This window comes from Corapipo altera, unplaced genomic scaffold (assembly GCF_003945725.1).
Source record: "Corapipo altera isolate COAL_440 unplaced genomic scaffold, ASM394572v1 22, whole genome shotgun sequence".
Taxonomy (NCBI): Eukaryota; Metazoa; Chordata; class Aves; order Passeriformes; family Pipridae; genus Corapipo; species Corapipo altera.
Genome location: NW_020884886.1, coordinates 8,254,779 through 8,278,432, shown reverse-complemented (window position 1 = coordinate 8,278,432; position 23,654 = coordinate 8,254,779). Strand labels below are relative to the sequence as shown.

The 23,654-nt window shown below is 35.7% G+C and overlaps 1 protein-coding gene across 9 annotated transcripts in view; it reads left to right on the top strand.

Annotated features, from left to right (window-relative positions):
• KCNIP4 (potassium voltage-gated channel interacting protein 4) overlaps positions 1–23,654 on the top strand; it is a 407,041-nt gene that overhangs the window by 303,315 nt on the left and 80,072 nt on the right. The window contains exon 1 of one of the 9 annotated variants that reach the window (XM_027642604.1): positions 447–907. The exons of 6 other annotated variants lie outside the window; for them this stretch is intronic. In XM_027642604.1, the coding sequence (XP_027498405.1) occupies positions 796–907 (112 nt within the window). In that variant the 5' untranslated portion in view covers positions 447–795. Of the gene's footprint in view, positions 1–446; positions 908–23,654 lie in introns of those variants that run through there. 2 more of the 9 variants (XM_027642608.1, XM_027642612.1) reach the window with 2 other exon arrangements.

The window sequence follows — 23,654 nt, the reverse complement described above, 5'->3', positions numbered from 1 at the left end:
CACAAAAGCACTCCTTTGTTTCTCAATCAATAAAGAATACATTCTTCCTGGTTACGGATCAGGGGTTTGAGCAGTGCATGTCTCCCTGACAGCACTATATTTTGCTAGCTGGAGGCACTGATGATGCTGATGTGTATTTCTTTAATTTCTATTCTCACTTTCAGTGAGAATAGAATCTAATTAGATTCTGGTGATGCTTAAGAAGAGGAAGGGACAGTGTTTCTCTGAACATTATTCTGTCTGACACAGAGAGTGGTAGTTTTCTGATATGCAGCATTTAGCACACGTGAAAACAGATGTGTGTCTTTAGCAAACTGTCATTTCTCAAACTTAACAAAAACTGTGCCAAGAGAAGCTGGGGAGAATCGCAAAGCCTGGGTCTGGAAGCAGTGGAGTGCAGTGCTGATAGCAGTGTGCTCCCTAGTGCAAGTTTCCCGAGCGCGTTTCTTCTTGGCACTGACACAGCCAAGTCTCCTGCTCCGACACAGATGTTCCTCCAGCAGCTCTAAGTAACGCTGCTTGACGGATACAATGTCATACCCAGGGGTTCGTGGTCCACCTCAGCCTTCTAAGAGGACTCGCTACTGATGAAATCAAAAGCTTAGAGAAGCATGAGATGCAGGGCTTTATCTAATATTTTGTCTCAGCTACAGTGGCTGATGAATCGCCACAGCTCAGTATAGTGCTGCTTTACACCCCTGCAACTTTCTTCAAAGCAAACTCTTGGTAAAATCTTCCAATTTCCCTCTGATTGCAAACTGGTGTGAAGACTGGAATGATTTGCCTGTTGGAAGAATGTTGACTCTCGAGTGGGAGTCCGAGGGACTGCAAACAGTGGGTATTGTTGTGATTATATTTGCATCTCTGAAGCTGCTTCATTTGCTGGGACTGATTGATTTTTCAGAAGGTAAAGTGGTCACTCACAGTTTGTGCTGTTTGTAGATGTGGTGTCTGACATGCTAAAATAGACTTAGAGCATCAGCTATAAAAGAAAGCTGTGAAATGAAAAAAGTGAAAATAACAGACTAAAAATCCTAGTTTGTTTCTGCTGCTTTTATTTTGTTATTGAAAACTGAAGTAGATACTCGCATAAGATTTATATTTTACAATGAATTTACAATTGTCTGTGAGTGGATGTTTATTAGAAAAATTGAAAACAGTGAACATAACACCTGTCAGTTGCCTTTGAAAGCTGCTCACTGATACTGAACTTGGTAGTTCAGTTCATGTTTACGGAATGCTTTTCTCTTCTGATTTATGATGCAATTAGAGTTTTGTTCTCAATCAGTATCTGTGTTTTAAAAATCTGTTTCATGCAATACGCTATTCCTATAGAATGAGCTTTAGGACCAAGCCTGCTCTACACCTTTCAAAAAAAGGCATAGATGCCAACACTAAACGTGGGTATTTAAAATATATATAATGCATATATGTTTTAAAAATTCTCATTTGTTTGCTCAGAATTTTCTGTTCTCTACCATACGGGTCATATCATTTCATCTACTTGCAAAGAGAGCTTCACATTATTTTATTAGGATTTTTTGTCTATACAAAGTGAGGGGGTTTTCACATTTTGTAGAAATAAGCTCTTTCAATTAATTGTTGCTGAGATGTTTTGCTGTCGACTTTTCAACTTTTTCACAAAATGCCTAGTGTGGACTGCTATAGTAAACAGAAACTATTCACTCACTGAAGCCCTTTCTCAAAAAATACTTGCTTTTGTCAGTATGTTTGCTCATGTGAGTCCAAACTAATCCTTTTTGCTGTGTAACTGCTTTCAGTCATAATCACACAGCCAAGGAGACCACTCCAGTTTTCTGAAACATTAACTTTTCATCATGCAATAGGATCTTTGATGGATGTAGATTCACATCATCATCTCATAAAATTGTTCAGAGAGCTGAAAGAATTTGAAATCTTTAAGACAGCACTTATATAGTTACTGAACTATTGAAATATATCATCCTTCAAAGTGTATATGGTAAGAATCTATAATATTTGCTTTGTTACTATATAATGCATTGGTTATGGAATTACTTTTTCAATTCTAAACAATGGTTAATTTACCCCTCAGCATTGCTTACCTTTGGGTTTTTTAATGCTCTGAATGTATAGCATTTGTGACATCTAAATAAATTGTCATAGTTATGGATTTGCTTCAAATTTATTACATATGATAACAGATAGGAAAAAAAATATTAAATGCAATATTTTTTTTTAGCATATGTAGAGTTAGATCCCTTTCTTGATTTCTCATAGAATGGTATTGTCATTAAGTTTGTGGGAAATGGTTTCATGTGATGTCAACTATATTAAAATGCCCTTTTACAAAAAAAATCCCCCGGTAAAAATTAATCTGATTTTAATATGAATAGTATGTTCAAGATGATGTATCAATTGAAGTATAACACCCAACAGTGTCATGGCAGGTCCTCACATGATAATATAATAATTTCACTCAATAGTACCTAGATGTAAAAAGATTAAACATTATCAGGTACAGTTGATATATTTGTAACTGCAGTGTGAATAACTCCAGTGACTCAGGGGATTTCCAGTTTCCCTGAAGCTGATCTGTGTTATTCAACTCTTCTGTGTTGGGGTACTGCCATGACCATTAAACAAGAATTCTGCCCAAACAATTAAGGAATATTTTATAGGGTGTTCTAAGTCAACAAATTAATAGTTTGTTGTTCACCTACTGAATGCAAGAAAAGCTTTTTCTGTTTATATCCAAGGAGGATGACATTTGAACTGTCAGTGTTGATCCAGAAACCAAAATGAGCAATGAGTCTTCCCCGTCTACCACATGGAGGCACATCATGGGCCATATGCTGAAACAAATCTATTCCCATAGTTAGGGACTTATATTGTGAATATCACTGAAAGAAAGGGCAGCATGCCTGATGTTTGCCAATAAAGCACAGAGAAAACAGCTAAAGGAAAAATCCTTAATTGCTAACTTGTTATAACTCCACTGATTTTAGTGAGGTTGTCATGATGCATTACCGTGGTATGATGGACGACTGCCTGCCTTTACATTACATAGCAAGGCAGTTATGATGAAGAAGAGCTTGGCTTGCCCACATGAGAAAATGAGAAAACAGGAGAATACAGTCAATCTGCTTAGTTTTATTACAGTGTTCAGCAATTGCCAGGACAGAGAGGAACCTGATCTTATCCTATGTCCCTGACTAGGGACTATGTTATTCTGCTTCATCCATTCTCCACTTTCCAATAAGCAGGACAAGAGACCAGAATGGAAAGAAAGCTGGCTTCACGGGAGCCAACAAGCTGTTTCAGTTATAAGGACAGAATTGAATCAATGCAATTTTTACTAGAAGAGAATGAAACTCTCCTTTGCCTCTCCTTCCATTACTTTGAAAGTGGTTTGATACTAATCAATATCTTCCCTCCAACTTCCTTGCCTGAAACTTTTACCACTGGGCAGCTTTGCTCCAAAGCTTTTGCTTTATTCCTCAGCTGGAAGGGGAGGAGAGGAAGGAAATCACACTGAAGCAATGGATCAGAGCAGTAAAGCAACGGCACCAGGCCTAGAGGAAATTCATTCACCAGAATCTTGGAGGGGAGAAATGGCAAAATGAAGGATTCACTTTGCATTTACGTGTCCCTAATAGCTGCCAAGTGGTAGCTATGCAGAGAGATTATGTAGACATGTGTGTGCAACTTTGTAAACATTAGGGGACTGCATAAATCAAAGTCTTTGAAAGGACAAACTTTATGTCTCTTCCTACATCATGCAGTGATTATATTTTGAAGTGTAACACCTCATGCAGAAATGTTTTTCTTTTGCTTGTGAATAGAATACATCCAATGTTGCAATCTATTTTAGACCCTCTTATTCCTCCCCTTTTCCTCAAACTAATCTCTAACAGTTTCCAGAGCTTGTAGTTATCTTCCAAATATTATCTTTTTATCTTATTCAGATGAAAACATCGTTTCAGGCATATGAATGTCCCATGAACTCCGTGTCTTTTGGCTAGTAGGACACACTGGTCTCTATACATCTTTCAGCTCAATAGCCTATCAAGGCTAGTAGGTAGGAATATTTGATCCTTAGTTTCTTTTACTATGATGGAAAGAAAAGACTAGTTCACTTGCAGTTATCAATAAACATATTTGGTTGCAAAGTCATTTTTTGTGAGTAAATAGAGCATTTTGTTGCTTTAGTTAGAATTTGGAAATTGGAAAAGGGGTAAATAGAGATAGTTTTAAATAGAGGTATTTTTCTGTCTTGGCATATATCTTCTCTGTGCAGGCACAGAAAGATCCTTTTTTTTATTTTTTATTTCTGATCTAATCTGGATGGACAGGAGTCACCTCCAGTCTAGAAGTTATGTTAGTGCACTTATCTATCCTGTCACAGTAACTGCTAAAATGTGACCTCTTTCGTAGTTCCGATACTTAAAAGCACAGAGCAGATGTTAGGTCTGTCTGCAACCATCTGTGTTAACACGCTCTTAGTTACCCTTATGGCTTTAGCAAAACCAGTAAGGTTTAAAATATTGTCTTGAGTGCAATATGACTGTCACCCTTAGAAAATCGATGATATGGGGAAAGAAGTAACGCTGAGAAATTCTCAATCGCATCATATATTCTAAGAAAAAAACCACCGAGAGGCATGGGAATTTTCTTCTTGTCTACATGTGGCTAATGAGAATAATCCTAATTTGAATGTCCTTCCCTTGAAGCTGTGCTACAAGTCCAACAGACTCACCTATGCTGCTCCCTCTCTGTATGACTTCTCTCAGCCAAATGGGATGCAATGTGGCATAATTCCACAACAAAGAGAAAGATGAAGAATGCACCACACAGGAATACTGGTCCCCTTGCCTTTTCTCAGCAGCTGCTTGTAACACCTGGTCTCAGTAAGCTATTCAGTTTTCATGTGGTGAAATGTCCATTTCTTGCCTGTCCTTTTTTTTTTTCTCCAGACACTTGTAGAATAAAGGGAACTGCTTTATTCCTCAAAAGATTCTGTTTGCGGAGGCTGATATCCCAGTGCCAATTCATGGCATCAAAGTATATAGTATTATTAGTTTTCTGTGATCATCAGTGAATCTTTCACACCAGAAATGAGAACAAATAGCTCCTTTGGCATCTAATATATTAGCACCTGTGCACTTAGACTGTTTGTTTGCTGCATATGGCTAGATAAAAGGCATTAAGGTTCTTTCCAGAAGCGTAATTCTTCCCCTCAGAGATGAACAAACTGGATTATAATTTTTCTTTCCGTTTGTTTTGTCAACCCTCTTTGTAAATCTTGACAGAGATTCTGAATTCAAGGTCTCTAAAGGAAAGTCAATCTATAGAGGTATCTATATATTGCACAGCAGAGAATAGTCACTTCAGGCCAAATGCAAAACTACATTACGTTGCTGCTTTAAATTCAACCTTGATCCAAACTGATGTAAAAATTGAGGTGTGAATTTCAGTATGCTCATTTATAAGGTCATATGTTCTTGGACATATATATTTTTGTATGCTTCTGTTAGATGCAAGACAGGCCGAAACTTACTGAAACTTCTAACCATCTCTTTATTCTCCACCTACCCTCAAAAAGCAGGGTCTTCCAGGCTTGGGAGCATGATTATGTTTGGGAAACACTGTCTTGACTAACCTTAACATAACTACATTCAAACTGAAAATTTCATTTTGTTTTGCTTTCCTTTTACTTTATTGGTATTTCTACCTAATGATAGAGTCTAATGACACAATGCACAAATGGCATACAAATGTAAAGCAGTGTGCTTGGTAAAGAAGAGCAAATGTCATTCTTTCATGTCAAAATCAGGTAAATCGTGCTTTTACCCAAATAGGAATAAAATGGGACAATTTAATGAAGAGTTTTGAGGAAGAGCTTAATGGTTAATGAAGATCTTTTCATCAGCTGCTTTCCATGGACTTCTCCAAGGCATTGCAACATCCAGATCAACTGAATCGCGGAGGAATAGGTCATTTTATATCCATATCAGTCTGGTATCCAATTCAGAATTTAGATACTGGTTGTGTGAAAAATGGTGAGGACTGTTTAAGGGATGTTACAAATATTACGAGAAAGACTTCTGTAAGGATAACTTCTGTGCTATCTCTTCACGTGGGAACTCACAAATGATAAGGCATTATGAATTTTCTGGACTGCTTAGACAAAACATTTCTTTTTAGTATGAAGTCACCCGCTTGTATTGCGTCTGGCTGAGCTGGAGTTCATTTCCCCACAGTAGCCCTCACAGTGCTGTGCTTTGCATTGGTAACTAGAAGGGTGTTGATTTCACACCGTTGTTTTGGCTGCTGCTGACAACAGCATCAGCACTGTAACATTCCTTCCTTGATTGAAGGCAAGATTCTGAGAGAGGACACAAGTATGCCCAGCTGACCCAAACTGACCAAAGGGATATGCCAGACCATGTGATGTCAGCTCAGATATAAAAGCTGAGGCAAGGAGCAGGAAGGGGAGCATTCATTGTCTAATGGTTGCCTGCTGAGGAGCCGTCACACAGGCTGAAACCCTGCTTCTCTGGAGTGGCCGACCATCGCTGCTTGTTGAAAGTAGAGAATAAACCCTGTTACCTTTTGCTTTGCTTTTGCGCTCACAAGCTTCTGCTTTACTTTTACTTTAGTAAACTGCCTTATCCGTACCCATGGATTGTTTTCATCTTACTCTCTCCTCTGTCCAGCTGGGAAGGGGAGTGATAGAGCGGCTGGGTGGGCACTTGGCATACAGCCAAGGTCAACCCACCACACCACTGTACTAAAATTTTACTCTCTGGCTCAGGATCCTCCATTATGTTTACATTCTAACTTGGGGAGGGCTCCTTTTGGCCACACTGCTCTGTGGGAACCCTTCCCCACAATAATTGGATTCTCCACTTCATATTCTTTATTTCTTTTCAAGAAAATGTTCTTAGTGATAGTCATTTTAGGCTGAGGGATTGACTATTTGGAAGCAGGTAGGGAAGTTTCTCCTTGCAAGGAGAAGGGAAGTTTATCCTTCTTTGCAAGGATAGAGTTGCTTTTGAGCATCGTTTGAAGTTTCTTAAGAGATGCTGAGTATTCATCTGAAGCAGATCATTCATCGAGAGATGTCATGGCCATTGCTGGCCAAAATGACATATGTTTTGAAAGGAAAGGAGGTATTTTCTTCCAGAATATAAATACAAACACCAAAAATAAAGGTGGGTGACATATATTTGATACCTGCAGCAAAGTCTGCATCTAACCAGTTTGCATCCCAGAGCATGGGTACCAGGAGCTTCCTACAGAATGTCCTGCTTTTCTCCATGCATTCTACCACTGCTTCCTGCTCAGGCTGCTTTTAAAATGTAGCTCTGGATAAAATAATCCATTTTAAGATGACAGAAATTTGGTATGACAAAATGTGTTTCTGAAAAATAGCTACACTTGGTCAGCTGAGTATAGGTGAGGAGAGAAAAGCATTGCCTAATCACTAATGTACTTTAGGGATGAGAATCTAGGCTTTACTGTTGGAATATGACATTTGCAAAGACATGAATAATCATTGCCTAAAATGACATTATAGAACAAGATTAAATATACAAAATGATGGAATGACTGAATGAAAAAAAAATCATATTAGTGTACTGATGTAGAAATAACACAGTCACCTGTGTTCTCTCTCTTGACTTTTAAATTATTTGTTCCATGTTTGACACACTTTTTGACCAGAATTCTTTGGCCTTTGATATTAATGAGATATGGGAGATACTCAGTGAATTTTGTTAGGATTTATGTATCTGATTACATGCAGACCTATTTGAAACATCAAGATTTACAAAGCAGTTAAACCTGTTCCATGTAATGCAAAAATAGTAACATAATTTAGAGAGATTGAGTGCATCTGTGTATGCATGTGTGTACATTTGGTGAAGAAAGAGGAATAATATAAAATGAAGACTTTGTGTATCAAATAAGTAACTTTTAATGGTTATGGTATCCCAAGAAGGCAACTATATAATGAAAGGTTGATATAGATACAAGTAGGTCTCTTTTGATGTTAAAAAAAATAAAGTCATTACTAATCAAGTCATTATTTGTCTGTAAATTATGCTGAATAATCTGTATTTTCATGTTAAAATGGTAGTCTATTGTGCAGATTGATTATTTTATATTTGCCTGTAAGTAGATCAATGGATTCCATATGTGCATTTGACTGATTTTTGGATATCTATCTAGATGAACAAACCTTGACTATTTGTGATAGATATCTACCCTTATTTGAGTACATTTTCAGTTTTCCACTAATCACTTAAGGAAGAATGAGTTATGCCATATGAAACAAATATTTTTCAGACAAAACAGCTTTTGAAAGTTAGAAGGAGGGATATTGGTCGAAGTTGAGTGAAATAAGTCAAACCAAAATGAAATGCAACAGTTTAGTGACTGTTTCATGATGCTCCCGAAGGAGGCTTGTTCCTTGCAGATAAAACTGTTGTGTTCGGGATGGGAGAGTGAAATTAAAAAATTAGAGGAAAGAAGATACAGTTGAGAAGAAAGGACAAAAAACCTTAGTTTGCTTAGTGATCAATCACTAAATGATTAAGTAGAAAGTTAGGAGGTCCTCAATTTTATTTTTTTTTAATACAATAGAAAAATTGGGAAAGTAAATAGGCTGAGTTTCACAGTGTTAGATTTTTATATGTCATGTGTCAATCATATTACATTCAAGCATGTACTCCTGTGTAAGGAGAGGAAATGTAGCACTGACTGCTCAAAAACAAGTTTTATATTTCCCAGTGATCTGGGAAATATAAATGGGAACTCCTTACTAAGTTGGAGTCTCCGGATATCCAGTGACCGAAGGACTGGTTTCAGCCTAGATGTATCTGAAAATGCAGCCCTAATGTTTAACCTGTGTGCTAACATTTGACCTGTATCTTTATTATATTGTAAATACTTTAGATTGTTTTGCTTCTCAATAAAAGATCGTGTTCTAGATTTTATACGTCATGATGAAATTTGAGCTAAGGCAAACTGGGTAGGTTAGCATTTGTTTTGCAAGGTTATATTTATGAAGCAATAATCTGCATTTCTCCCCCTGAGACGGCAACAGAAGAATATTCCACTTGATGTGAAATATCATTCCTGGTGAAAGACATTACTTTCCACAAGTGGTAGAGCAGTGGTGGTGTTTACATTGACATACTGCTAGCTGTTTTTTACAAGAATGTGTATGACTATTATTCTTAGACTATTGACTAATCTGCATTCAACATCTTCCTATATTTCTTCTGTAGTCTGAATTATTTAAAAGTTGTTTCATTATTTCCCTGTCAGATGGGTAGCAATTGTCAGCAACTTCAATTACGTAATTAAAAGAATCACAATTAAATAGAAAGCTGGGTTGGGATTCAGTAAGTGTCATTGTGTTTCCTGTGACTTTAGGAAATCTAGAAAATTGTGAAAATTACACTGATTAAGTTACAGGCTGTTGTGAGAGTTAATAGGTTAAAAGGGGCATTATCAGGTGCTAAAGTGGTGAGGCCATACAATGAAAATTGAGACACATCAACAGATCTCTTTTAATCACACTGTCAAAACTAGGAACCCAAGTTTGAAACTTGAGCATGGTGAGTGATGAGTTATAAATAGCTTCAACCTGTTGAGATTTTATAAACAAAAAAAATCACTCTGAATCCAGCCAGAAGGGTGTTGGCATCAGTCAATACCTAAGAGTTATATTTTTGCTATGAATAGAATATACTTTCTTATTGAGAAAGCAGGTTGTCTCGTCTCATATTACAATAAAAAATAAAAAGCTGTTATAAAATAAATTATAGTAAAATTTTCACTGTACCATAATCAGTATCTTATGTTGTACTCCTATATACTTTCTGCAGTTACAAATGCTTCATGTTACCTATTCTTTTTAAGAAAACCTTTTCTGTTTCTTCTTTGTTTATTATGAGTAATATCATTTATTTGTACTCATATGTGTATATTTATAGAGAGGAATACACTCCTTTATGAGATATATAGCACACAGAATACATTATAAACACATGCAATGAAATATATATGGAAAATAATTTTAGATTTCAATTTAGGGTGTACTAAGTGCAGGTAGATGGATTTGCTGTATTTCACAGAGTGCATATTAAAAAAAATTCTTGGCTGACTGTATTTCCTTTGAAATATTTCAAAATACAGGCCTGATTTCCTGAGTCTCTTACTCATGGGGATAGTTTTTTAATACAATATACTTGTAATATGGATGCATTTTTAATTTCAGCATGAAGTACTGTTTTGTTATTAAAGTGCAGTTTTTCCATGGGATTCTGTTTTCCCAAACCTAAGAAATATAATTAATTATAATTTTAAATTCTAAAATAACTTATAAATAATGTGAAGAAACTTCTTTTTTTAGTTTAACATTGCATATAGACTCTTTCTTGTTATATTTCAATAATGATGTATTGCAAATAAATGGTTTTTTTCTTATTTTTCAATAATAATGAATATGACTTACATTGCTGAAAAAAAATATTGTTTCCAGTTCTTTCTCCCTCTGGGCAATTTTTCATCCTCATTACTGAAGTCACTAAATGGAGCCCAATCCATTAACCCACAGTAATTTTTGGGGAGTTGGATTCAGCCGTGATCCTCAGGTGGATCAGAAAACTTAAACTTTTCTACTTGCTTTTCTCAGATGAAGAAATCTAATGCATTGCAGTAAATACAGAACTTATGCTGTATAACAAAGGTTATATGTGTTCATCAGTGTACTCTCTCAGCAGAATATTGTGCACAAAACACAAGTATAGGCTGTTTCTATGGAAGTACATAACCTCAGTGTAATACCAATAAATGGATGCTTCACTGTGTACCCATATATTACCATGAATGTGTGCTTCTAATTTTTTTCCAAACGGAGATGAAATTGCTGAAAATAATGTTATTAGAAGCTTTTATTCAGATCTGGTTTATCTGTGCCAGGTTAAACTTGCATCTCATGGATGAATACTTGAACAGAAGCATTGGAAACATTATAATTAGGTAAAACCCTTAGTAGCAAACTGTTGCTCTTATGAATTTTAATAATTGTGCAATTTTGTATTATATGTATAACCAGAGACAGTAGTTGCAACCATCCTGTGGGTTCTTATATACAAAATTAGATTTTCTACCTAAAGGCTTTACAGTTCAAGGGCTGTTTCTATTTGTACTGCTCCAGGAGCAGCCAGAGAGAAGGCTGGCGACACAAGGAGCAGCAATCTCATTTCTAGTTCTCTGCTGCTGAGAAGGAACAAGAAGCAGCAGGTCAATATTTATGGTACCTAAACTTTTCTTCACTCTGCATGGCATCCTAATCCAGGACATATGATGACATAACATTTGCTTGCAACAACATGGAAAGGCAAGAGAGTTTCTGTGTGCTATATGGGTCAGCCATGCCCAGAAGCATTGCAGTGGAAGCACATTTTTAAGGAGGGCTTAGAACTATAACAGGTTAGTTCATTAGGAGAGTTAAACACGAATCGCGAGGAAAGAATCACAGCAGGGTTTGTAAAGGACCTGATGATGTTAGCAGCCTTTTAACAGTACATGAAAGCCAGAAGAAATTCAGGGAGGGGGAGAGCAGACACAACACCAAAAAAAATTAAACTGTTTAGAATTTTTTGTTGCCATTTTCCCAGAGTAGTACAGTTATTTAAATTATTGGATGATAAATGGACAGTTGAAAACCAACTGTCAAACAAAGAAGCCCAGCAATGCAGGAATACAAATAAAGATGTTCTCTTTTTCAGAAGACTTGAACTATGTGTCAGATCTCAGAAGAAACTTTTCAACAAATTAGGCCACCTCAATTCAAATTCCTAGATATTGATCTTTGTGACCCACTTTAGATGCCTACCTTTGAAAATGTAGTTCTTCACATGCTATTTATCCTTAACACAAAATCTTTTTTTATATTTTTTAGGACTTTTAAGCTGTATGGTCAATCTCTTCACTGAGATGAATCCAGAGAGGTCTAAAGCATTCTCTGGTACTTAATTTATCCGGGTTTTGGTGGTTTGGTGTGAAATGTAGCAGACTCGGATGGCCAGGAAGCTACCTGGAAACTACATTAAACTACTTCACAAAGAGAAAACAATTTTTTTAGTCTTGTTTTTTGAATAATCTCCCTCATTCTTGTTTCAATAAAGACTAGTCTTACCCTGCGGGAAATAAGAAGCATTATTTAACACCAGGTGATTCATAGTGTATTACTACTGTACTACACAGCTGTAAATTTTGGAGGAAAAATTAACTTAATAATAGTTTTAGTATTTTAATGCTATGATAATTGAATTCATAAATTAGAGCATTGTTCCTGCTTTGAAATGTGTTTAAGAATGGTTAAGAGAGTCTAATTCTAAAAATGAACGGAAAAAAACCCCCGTGTTATCTCTGCTCAGGTGTTTTTAAAGAAAAAGTAATATCTTTCATATTTTCATCTTTGCAGTTGTGGTCTTTGTTTCACTGAAACCGTAGTTCCTGAAAAATGATGTAGAGGATTTTTGCTATGTCTTTTTGGCTTGTTATGCAAAGAAGAAAGGAAGAGAAAGTTAGTATAGAAGTGAGGGTTTGTTTATTTTTCTTTAGCAGTTATGCAGAGAAAATGAAAATACATACTTTTCACAAAACAAAACCCCAGGAATTCCTAAGGTTGATAGGAATGTGAACTGACAGAATATGGTAAAGTTTTACCTGATTTAATGTTTTCTGATTATCTTATTTAATATCTGTTTTAATATCTAATTAATATTTTACATTTCAGTCATGTTGTTCATTCCGAAAGCTTTCAAGAATAGCAGGGGGAAAAAAAGAGTAAATGAACGGAATTAATTTCAGATCTCTAAATTCTTACTTTAAATGTATTCCTTTAATATAAATTTATCCTCTAGTCATCCTAAGTAGTTTGCACTTTTCAAGATGAGTATGGAAGATTTAAAACCAGACAGAAGTACCAAATGCTCTTTAAGTGAGGATCCAGAAAAACTGAATAGTGGGCACTTTCTAACAGAGAACAGTCATGTGAGAACTCATCTCTTATGAAATTTTCACTTATATCTGTCTCCCTAAATGTATTAGTAGGGTGGAAGGCTCTTTAAAAAGAATTATACTAAGCTAGTACATAAGTTAAGCCACAGAAAGGTGTTTAAGGCCTTACAGTAAGTAAAAAGAAGTTGGGCGTTTGAACTTCCCATTCTTCTATAAAGACCTGAATTGCACTCTGATTTTTCATACTGCAGACGTATGACACCTCTGACATGTCTTTTTTTTTCCAGTGAAAATCTTCCCATTTCCAAAGCAATGCTTTACAATGACAACAGTAATTTTTATGTATGGAAGTGTCATGATAATTAAAATGAGCTCCTGACTTGTATGCTTTGGGGAGAACATTATCCTCCTTGAATTATCATATTTAAATGTACAGATGTCATTCCAGTACATTAAATTAATCATGTAACGTGATATTTTTAACAAATTAAGGTGGTCATATTCTGTGAGTAATGAAGAATGCAGATATATTGCATACTTGCTATCCATAGTACTGTGATTATGTTCTAGCAATAGATGTTAGCATTTGCTAAAAAACTATGTCTGCAGGTAATTTTTTATTTTAATTGAAAATTTTTCTACACATACTCCCCCACACACCCCAGCTCCCCATCCCCAAAAAGGCTAGTGTGTGATCATAGTTTCAGCTGCTTCAGCTGGTTTTGTGGAAGATCAACTGGCATTACATTCTTCATGACTGTATTCCATTTAGTGTCTGTCAGTTCATATGTTTGATACCAGTCAGGTATTTGTCATTCAACATCAGGATAGAAAGTATCTCTGAAAGTGCTATTTTAAATTGGAATTGAGAGCTCAGGTTTTTTTGCTTCAGTCACTACAGCTGTCATGCTGCAGTTCTCAGAAATGCCATGTTTGTCAATTAGAAGTGAGAGAAGAATGGGAGCAACGTCTGAGTCGTTACTTTATTTCTTATCCTCTATGTAAAGCAACAAATTAAAGGCCAAGCTGTTATACTGAAATGAGAGTTAAAATTAATTTTTAAAAAATGCTTTTTTTTTATGTTATGGTAGCAGATAGTGTTTTATTTTATTCAATAAATACAATACCATTTTTTGATGCTACGTGTTTTAGATTTTTTTCCCTACCCTCTTAAAAGTAGTAGGACATTGGAAAATAAGTAGCAAAAAATTAATTCAAAAATTTGTGATTTGCAAGTTCCTGGAAGGGACAGAGTCATGAGAAAGGCTGAGCTGAGGTTAACTAAGTGATTCTCCTTCAAAATTATTATTACTATATGATAAAGTAGTGGATTATGAAGGTGTGAATGTGTGGTATGCAGTGGAAGTGTAATAGGCTTAAAGGAGGAAAGTAGGTCTGTATGTCATATGTACATCAAAGACATCACGTGACAGTCCCATAGTTTATGACCATACTTCAACGATCTATTTAAAATTAAGAAGTTGAGTCAAAATTATCTGAACTCTATAGAACTCTTTAATGGTGACTTATTTTGTTGTTGTATGATGTAATAAAGAATGACAAAAACTTCCTGGAGCAAGAATGATCTAATAAGTATTGTAAATTTTAGCCACCAAAGTAACATTTGTCCACAAATTCCTGAAACACCACTAGGGACTCTAATTAAAAAAAAGGATAAAAGAAACTATGATTAATTATTAATCTCCAGAACTAAACTGGTTTAATTACTTGAAAAATAAAGATCATTTTCAAAGCTAACAGGAAAGGTAAATTTTCTGTCAATATTTATTGGATTAGACCCTTCTGTTTTCTCTCAGTGTTGTGTACTGCACAGTGCTGCTGCCTTGTCTTCTGATAGCTGTGTTCACAGGCTGGATCTAAAAGGCATCTTTGTACTCATTTAAAGCTATTTCTTATCTCACTTTAACCCTTAGTCTAATACTTGCTCCATATGACAAAAAGGGAACCAGACACTGGCCTGTGAGCTGGGGGTACGACAGTGTCTGTGATGTGAGCAGGGTGTGTTGCTCTGGAGACAGACAACCTCCTTACTCTCCTTTGCCTATATGTATTTAAAATATGTTCAATGCCATGTACACGTCATCAGCAAAGCAAATTTCAGACAGCAGAGACTGTCAGCAATAATATTTTCAGTGTAATCCAAATTAACCTTAGGTCAAAAAACCTCTCTCTTATTATTCCTTCTGCAACAATATTTTAAATTAGGTTAACACACTCTGAGGTGTTTTATCTGTCACGTTCAAATGAAAGCAGTGAAGCACATGCCGTCTATTTTTCTGAATAGCTATTTCATGTGAAAGCTATTTTTAATAAAAACAAACAGTTGTGATAGCTCACAGTATACATTCAAAATGTATAGCTATTTATAGCATTTTCTGCCAATTCCCATTTCCCCATGAAGAAACCTTGATTATAATCTTCATTGTTAAAGTCACCAGGAGAAATGCAGAATGAGCCCTCCTTATTGTTGTAAGCAAAACAGTGATCTTCAGAAAATATGAATAAATTACTGTTTTTTAAAGAGTAGAAAGGTCACCGTCTACCTGTCTGTTCTTTACAGAGTCGAAATGTCTGCTTGCTACTGTTAGTTTAATAAGACCTATTAAGAATAAAGAACTGTTTTTGTCAGGAGAAAAAAATTAAATGTCAAAGGATTTTCAGCCCCCTTTTCACATGATGCACAAATTTATCCATTCACAAAATTGCATTATGAAAATGAGACATTTTTGCCATAAATTATTAATTGCCTTTTTGCTTTGATTATGTTTTTAATTTTGTTTTACCCTTTCTTTTTTGTACTAGCACATGTATAGTAACTGAAAGATATCTTTGGTTTAATCAAATCCTATAGGCAAACTGCTATATCACAGTGGCTGACTATTATAATAACTGTGAAGAAATCTACCTTTCTTGGCAATTCATTTGTAGTAAAATCACTTCTAGGCTCCTTCTGCACACTTTAAACTTTCCTTGGTCCCATGCTAGGAGAGCAAAATAGCTCAGCAAAGGCAATTGGTTTTGCTAGACTATCCCAGCTGGAGCATGGAGGCTGCCATGCATGTTTTCAGCAATGCAGCTTGTGGGCCACAGGTCACCGCAGTGCAAGAGCAACACAGGTGAAGCTACGTCTGTCAGCTGGCAGTTCCCCTTGATGGGGACAGATTGAGTAACATCCTGGCCCTAAACTGCAGTGGTGAGAGTTTTCAGAGAGGAAAGTGAGTGAATGGTCTCTAGCTCCTTCCCCCAAGCCAGCAGCAGGCTGTCGGGGCTGGGCCACCTGGGGACAGTGTGGCTTTACCTAACCTTCTGTGGGACCCTCTCGTCCATAGTAAAGAAGTGGTATCTCTATTCCCAGGGGAGGAATGGTCTGGAGAACCTTCATGTGTGTGTCCTGGAAACAGATAGGCAGTCTGCCAAAAAACCTGAGTTTTACTCCCTGCTTCTCTGTGGAAGATACTACTCATTTTTCTATCAGACTGTTACAAATTTGAACTCATTCAACTGACTTGACTTCCACTATCCAGTAAGCTCTTTTAATCATTTTCCATTCCCATCAGTTGTCTCCAGTAAAGCAAACAGAATTTGTACTTTTACAATTCCTTCTTCAACGTCCTCCTTAAATGCTGCTTAATAAATATTAATATTTTCACACTTGCCTTAATTTTAAAAATCAGGCCTAAAGGTGGGAAGTGAGTGTCAAGAGCCACTGAATGCACCATTGCAAGACAGTATAAAACAGCTCCCATTTCAGATTGCCAGAGAGCTAAACCTTAATAGTCTGAAATATGTGTAGAGGCAAAGAGATTCCTAGGAACGTCTGGCAACAACTTTTCAAGAATCAGGTTTTTTTATCTCTTATGCTTCTACAGATTTCAGAAGAACTAATTCTTGCTGTACTGATTTCTCTGCAGTGGTCTCCTCCAAATGCATATTTATCATACTTGACTAATGTTTTGTATAAATTGATTGGTTATTTCATGTAGCAAAAATATCTTCCTGTGGAAGAGACCTTATGTAGTACTTGGATTGTTACCTACTGTTTGTCACAGCATCATTTCCAAACTGTACTACAACTCAAAGGAAATTAATATCTCAAAATGACAATAGTCTGCTCTGTTGAAAGCACATATAAATGTATTTTTCAAGGTTATCTATGAGTTTGTTGAGCTGCAATGCTTTTCATTCATTCAGTACTTTATTTTTTATTAGGAAACTGCACAATCTTCTACTGTATGGTCATGTTGGACTTTTTGTTCATTTGAAAAATAAATTATTAAAGTTACTGGCCAAAGCACAAATATTCAGCTTCATTTAAGTCCTGATGGAGTTACTGGTAGTTGGAGAGGTGTAGCTAAATTTTCCAATTTATTTATAGGTGTAGTTCATTAAAAAAGTTATTCAAGAAAATTTACAATATTCTGGTGATTATATGTGATGCAACATTAACCATCTCCATAAATAACAGAGGTAACTGAATATATTATACACACTATTTTATGCAAACACTTATAACACAGCGACAAATTGGAATGTAATATATTTTACAAGTTCCTCCTTGAGAAAGGCCAGAGAAAATGGATTGATTCAGCAAGAAGCAAACTTTTCCCTTGGAATGAATTCCTACTTTTTTAAGATAAATGGTGAGAAGGCTGTGCAAAGGGGTTAGAGGAAAAGGGATATGAACTATTCTCCTGAAGCAGTCTGCAACTACATTTTTCAGACTTGGAGGCTACTCTATCTACAGCTGCCAAGGTAGGAGTTATGTTGACTGTCAGGCTTTCAGTTCTTTTCCAAAAAGAAGATTTTATCAGTAATATTTGTCAGTGAGCCAGAGAAAGCTCATCTGTTTGAGAGAACTCAGGGGTCAGCTAAACTTTGGAACTTGCCTGCAGCCAAAGGTTCCAACCCAATTTACTGAAAGGTTTTTTTATCAAGCTTTAGAGTGTGAAGCCATAATAACTTCATGTGTTTAGATCCCACTGTACAGCTTTTCAAAGACAGTAAATACTAACTTTTCTGCTCACAAGGTTCTTGCTTGCAGTAAAGAATTGGTAACTTATTTATTTCTCAATGTATTTCCTATATCACAGGAAATAAATCTTTAACAAATAAAACTTTAACATTGTCTGTCCTCCAGACTGATAACATAGGCTTTCCTGTGGCACAAGTGTTGGTAATGACATGCCTTAGATATGACTTAGACCCACACCTTGTAGGGGCTTAAAACTTCCTTATTTGAAACTTTCTGACCATTACCTTTCTAAAGAGGTTGCTTAAAAAGAATTTGGTGCTGCAGGGTGCTAATCACATTTCTTCTCTCCAGGAAAACAATTACAGAAATGTGTAAATTAAAAGGCAATTATTTATTTCCATTACAGTCTGTACACTTAAAAATCAGTTGAATGAACTTTACTTAAACTTACACAAAACTGAAAACTAGAGTAGCATTAGAGCAATTATTACTTGGCAGGGTCAAATACATGGTTAACCATTAGGCCTAATTTATGGTGTTGTCTTTGGTTTACTTTAAAAACTATAAGTGATAAAGATGACAGGTATGAATGAGCCTGAGTGAAAATCAGCAACTCAGAGACTTCTCATCAGTAGTTCATGGTGTCACTGCATTATGGAAGAAAAAGTCAGGGAAGTTTGCAAGATGCATTGATTATAAAAACCGTCTTATTTAAACCGGGTCTAATGTTGCTTCCAGTGTATCCAGAAATGTACATTACTTATCTCTGTAAAATCAAACTTTCCCAGCAATTACCACAGAGTGATACATGGATATTGCAGCTGTTTTGTGGACAGATTAAAGCCTTTGCTCTGCAAATCATCCATTCTGTTTCTCAGTTGAAAAACATAAATAAATCCTGCAGAACTCTGAGCACATGGCTGTGCTAGAGATGAGGTAGTGGCTGGATTGCTGTGGAAATTTATGGGTCTCAAACCAACCCTGTTAAAAATGTACTATACTAATATGCAGAGTCAGAGTTGCTGTGCCACAATAAAAACCAAATTAGGCAATAGTATTATTGTAGGTTACGATCATGCTCTTGTTGATACAGAAATGCTGTCTAACTCACAGATGATTCCTCCTAGTAGAGAATGTAATAAAATATTCAGGCTCCTGTACAGCTGCATTCTGTGGGTCTAGGGAGAAGACTAAGAAATGCCTCCAGAATAGCTCCTGGCTGTTTTGTGAGTCACTCTGATAGCCTAAGGAGTGCTTAAAATGAAGTATTATACCTGTTAGAAAGGCACGAGCAATTACTAAGTGTTTTGGAAGTGCTATTGTGTCATAAGCTCTGAAAATTTTCTTCTACTATAGTTTTTTTCTAATTCTAAACTTTTCACTGCAACCAATTGTTGCTTGTGGAAGGTTCACAGGAATCTCTCACTGTAAAATTTACTTACAGCATTTGGTTGCACTTAAAAGCTTAATGACAATGATTTCATAAATACAGGGATACACAAAAAAATGTGTACTATATATATATATATATATATACACACCATTTTAATGGATGTTCATTGAAAATAATAGATTTTTTTTTCATCCTATTCTACCAAAAATATCACTCTGGTATTTGTGGTATTGTCACAAGCAGTTCTGACAACCTCAGAAGTTCATGCCAATGTTATGTCAGTCTGTGCCAAAGCGAACCCTCTATCTAGATAAGGCTTTACTCCATTAAATATAGTTGGCAGACCAAAAATCCTTTTTTCTCAAAAGGAAAGGTTCTTGTGCACACCATTTCTTAGCTCAGCAGCTGAGGATGATTGTTGAAATCTGGTGTGGGTATTCTCATATTTGGCAGAACTTCGAGAAGTTTTGGCATATTTGATAACAAATTCTTCAAGAAGATGAATTCTACCTTGCCACTGTTTTTTTTTTCATGTAATTGCATCAGAATTACTATTTTTTCTTTTAATTGTGCAATTTGCAAAACACCTACATTTGTATTTCTCTCCTTTATTATCTTGTTAACTACTTATAACCTTAATTTTACACATCACAGATAAAACACTCCTTTATTTCATTATTAAAATGTAACAATACAAATTAACTTGGAATTTTATAAGGCAGGAGTATATGAATGAAACATTATTTTAAGGCTGAACTGTAGATAAAAGGCAAAAATCCCAGCTAAATAAAATATAAACTTGCTATAATTAACTACCCTCCAAGGCTTTGTATTTTTATGTTACTATATTGGTATTTGCTTCCATTAAAATATGTCCAAGAAGAAAATATGGACATGGGAATGACAAGATAGTTTCTCAAATTTTGAAATTCTGAATATCACATTCGACACCATGAAAGGGTTTCTCTTTCCCACAGAGAGGATTTGTAGGTTACACCTACTTTTCAGACTTCTTAAATCTATTTTTTACTGAGCAACAATTATATACAAGGTAAAATAACTGAAAATATAAAATAGTTTCAATATTTTGTCTGATTCCGTCGAAAACAGCTTCTTTAACAGTCTGTTACAGAATGTTGTATTAATCTTAATGTTTATTTGGTTTGGGACCTCTTGATGCTATCCTATGTAAAGATGCAGTAATATGAACTTTATTATCTCTACTTGCATAGGTTGTGTCCCTTTCCTTGTTGGGATGATTTTATTGTGTATTCATGCATTTATCCATACATTTAAAAAGTCATTTGTACAAAAAAATTGATATAAAACTTCTCTTCTCCTAAAGTTCTGTAAGTGAAATGAACAATATGTGCCTGCTCTGAACCTCTACGAGTTAAAATTCAAGTTACAGTTAAGCCTTGTGTGTTTCTCCATTTCTAGTAGAGAAATTCCATCCCTCTTCTACCACAAACATCAACTTTCATTTTCATTTAAAAATATTTTCGAAGGCTCTTCCTTCAGGTCATGTCTCTTTAACTTGAAGGTGTCATGTCTTCTTGACAACCCTCAATCCACTGGAAAATGTGATCCATGTTAGTTGTCCTTTCTTTGATCTTTGGTAGTTTTGGAGGAGATTTTTATAGATCACAGACTTCTCAGATATTGCTGTACTACTAAGAATTTTATCTGTAGCCACTGACAAACTTTAAATAGGCATACTTTAATTTTTTCACAAATTTCTGAACTCTTGCTTTAAATTTTCTCAGTCATTTCATTTTTATGTCTGTGAGCAATTTAATTTTTTTCTGTCTTAGTCTAATAGAAATTGTCATTTCCATTTCCTTTCTTCACCTTGTGCCAACATTGCTGTCTACTCTCGAATCAGCAACGTTCTAGTTTTTGTTTTGTTTTGTGGGGTTTTTTGTTTGTTTGTTGTTTTGGGAGTTTTACTGGCTTTAGATGATGACAGGTTTTTTTGTTGTCCTTGGTTTTGTTTTTTTTTTTTGCGGGGGGGGCAGGGGTGCAGACAGGGAGTATTTTTTCTGCTAGTACAGGAGAAAAGATACATAGGGCTCACATAAATTCTAATATCCTTTTAAATTACTAGGGATGTACACCATGTTCCAGGGCATGGTAGGAACAAAACAAGAGGCAGATTTCTACTGACAGTTCTATACCCTCATACCAAGAAGGAAATTGGAAATATTGTCTATCTTGACTTCTTTACCAAGCTCCGTGTGTCATTGTGTGAGCCATTTGAGACTTTATAACACATTTATCAAGTTAGCTGCATTCCTCAGTAAAATGTAGTTACAGAGTTTTTCTTTGCTTTTATTTTTACTTCTGTTACTGTCTTTCATTCCAAGATCCTCACTGGCTTTGTTAGGATTTCTATTGACTGGCAGGTGCCTACTGATTTGATTTTCCAATATATGGTGCCTAAAATCATGGGAGAAAAAGACTCTCCAGGCAATATTAGATAAGATATAGAGCAGCTCTTTTAATGAAGGCATTCTGGCCACGGAGTACAAAGGCACGTGCACCCACATACAGAATTCTTTCATTTTTACATCTTTTACTAATTATCATATCTAATAGGGACATCCAATCCTAAGACCCCTTTTGCCCTGGTACCGCCCTCAGAACTGCCCACTGGAGCCCCTCCAAGGGCCTTTAGCCTTCTATCTTGTTTTGTCTGCCATATCTCTTGTTATTCTAGTCCAGGTGCACACCCCAATTTAATGTTCTTGCTAAAAAACCTATTGCCTTGAAAAGATGGTTAAAAGACGGATAAATCGAAGCTTCAGGAATGTGACACGCAAACTGTGAGAAAGTCTAACGGTCTAAAGTGAAGGAAAACTCCAGCTACGTTAAAATCTACAAAAAGCTAAAAATCTTAAAAATTCAAAGGCATCACTGTATTCCTTGCTTGAAAAGGATAGGCACAGCAGACAAACGGAGTATAGTTTATTATTCTTGTGTATTATATATATTATAAAATACAAGGAGTTATGATTCACCAAGATCACTTTCAAAGTCTGTGACATTGTAAGGAATTTATCCTTTATTTCCCAGTGCTTAGGATACCCGTTCCTACTGGTCAAAGAGCAAACAGGAATATTCTGTATTAGTGTAATTTCTAATACATCTGTTATACTTACCTCCACATAAGCAAGAAGGAGATTTTTCTTTGTAACTGTTTTATGTGTTTTCATGGCTTATGTCCTGATGCCAGGGCAGAACAGATTCCCTGTAATTTATGTTGTACTCCGTTTACATCTGACTGGTGTTACTGTGAATCACTGGTTCCTTGGTAAATGCTCCTGTGCATGTTTTAGTGTAAGAATTTGAACAGAAATCCTCCACTAATGAGGACAAGTAGGATTGCATCCCTCATTGGTAGACAGACTTGTTTGACCACTAATGCAAGGAATATTATGGGATGCTGAACTCCCCAAAAAATGTGAGAAGTGAAATGTAACTCTTAAGGGCTTCTTTTGCAGAAGAGTTCATTCATTAATAACAAAACCACTAAAGTAAACTGTTCATATTAATTGCAGAAAAATAATCTCAGTGTTAGTAAACGTAATGCAGGATGTGTGTAAGGGACACAGTCTTTATTATATTTTCAACAGTTTTATGCCATGTGCCTTTTCCTAAAAGGTACTTCAGGTATGTTTCAAGCTAAATGGAAAACATGTTTAGGTGAACAAATTTTCGATTATAACAGGAAACCTACATCTTCCACATCCAATTTATATCTAAAGAGATAGCCAAAGTGTTCCTCTTAGACTATCGGTTCAGCTAACAAGCATTCAAAAAGCTAAAGGCTCAGTATAGTATATGAATTTTTTACTGAAATGGAACTGCAGTGGATGTACAATTGTCAAAATCAACCAGTGAAAAAAACCAGATATGTAAAATTATTAATATAAATAAGAATATTCACAAAAAAAAGGCTCAAGTTCTTTGTTGTTTGCTGTTTACTTTTTCTGGTATTTCCTCAGAGCTCTGTATATTCACAAAGATGTTAAATGGTATCACTTTGCAAGAGTATTAAGACCCGTAAAGCTCTTAGTTAAGCATTTTTACAATCTGTAGATTATTTTGCCAAACAATTACCCAATGCTGTGATTTAGTGAAGTTCACTGAAAAGTGCTAAAGGAATTTTGGTGTTGCAAGGTGCTAACTGAACAATAAACTCCAAGGGACCAAGACTGAAGAAGGACTTCAGTCCTGACACAT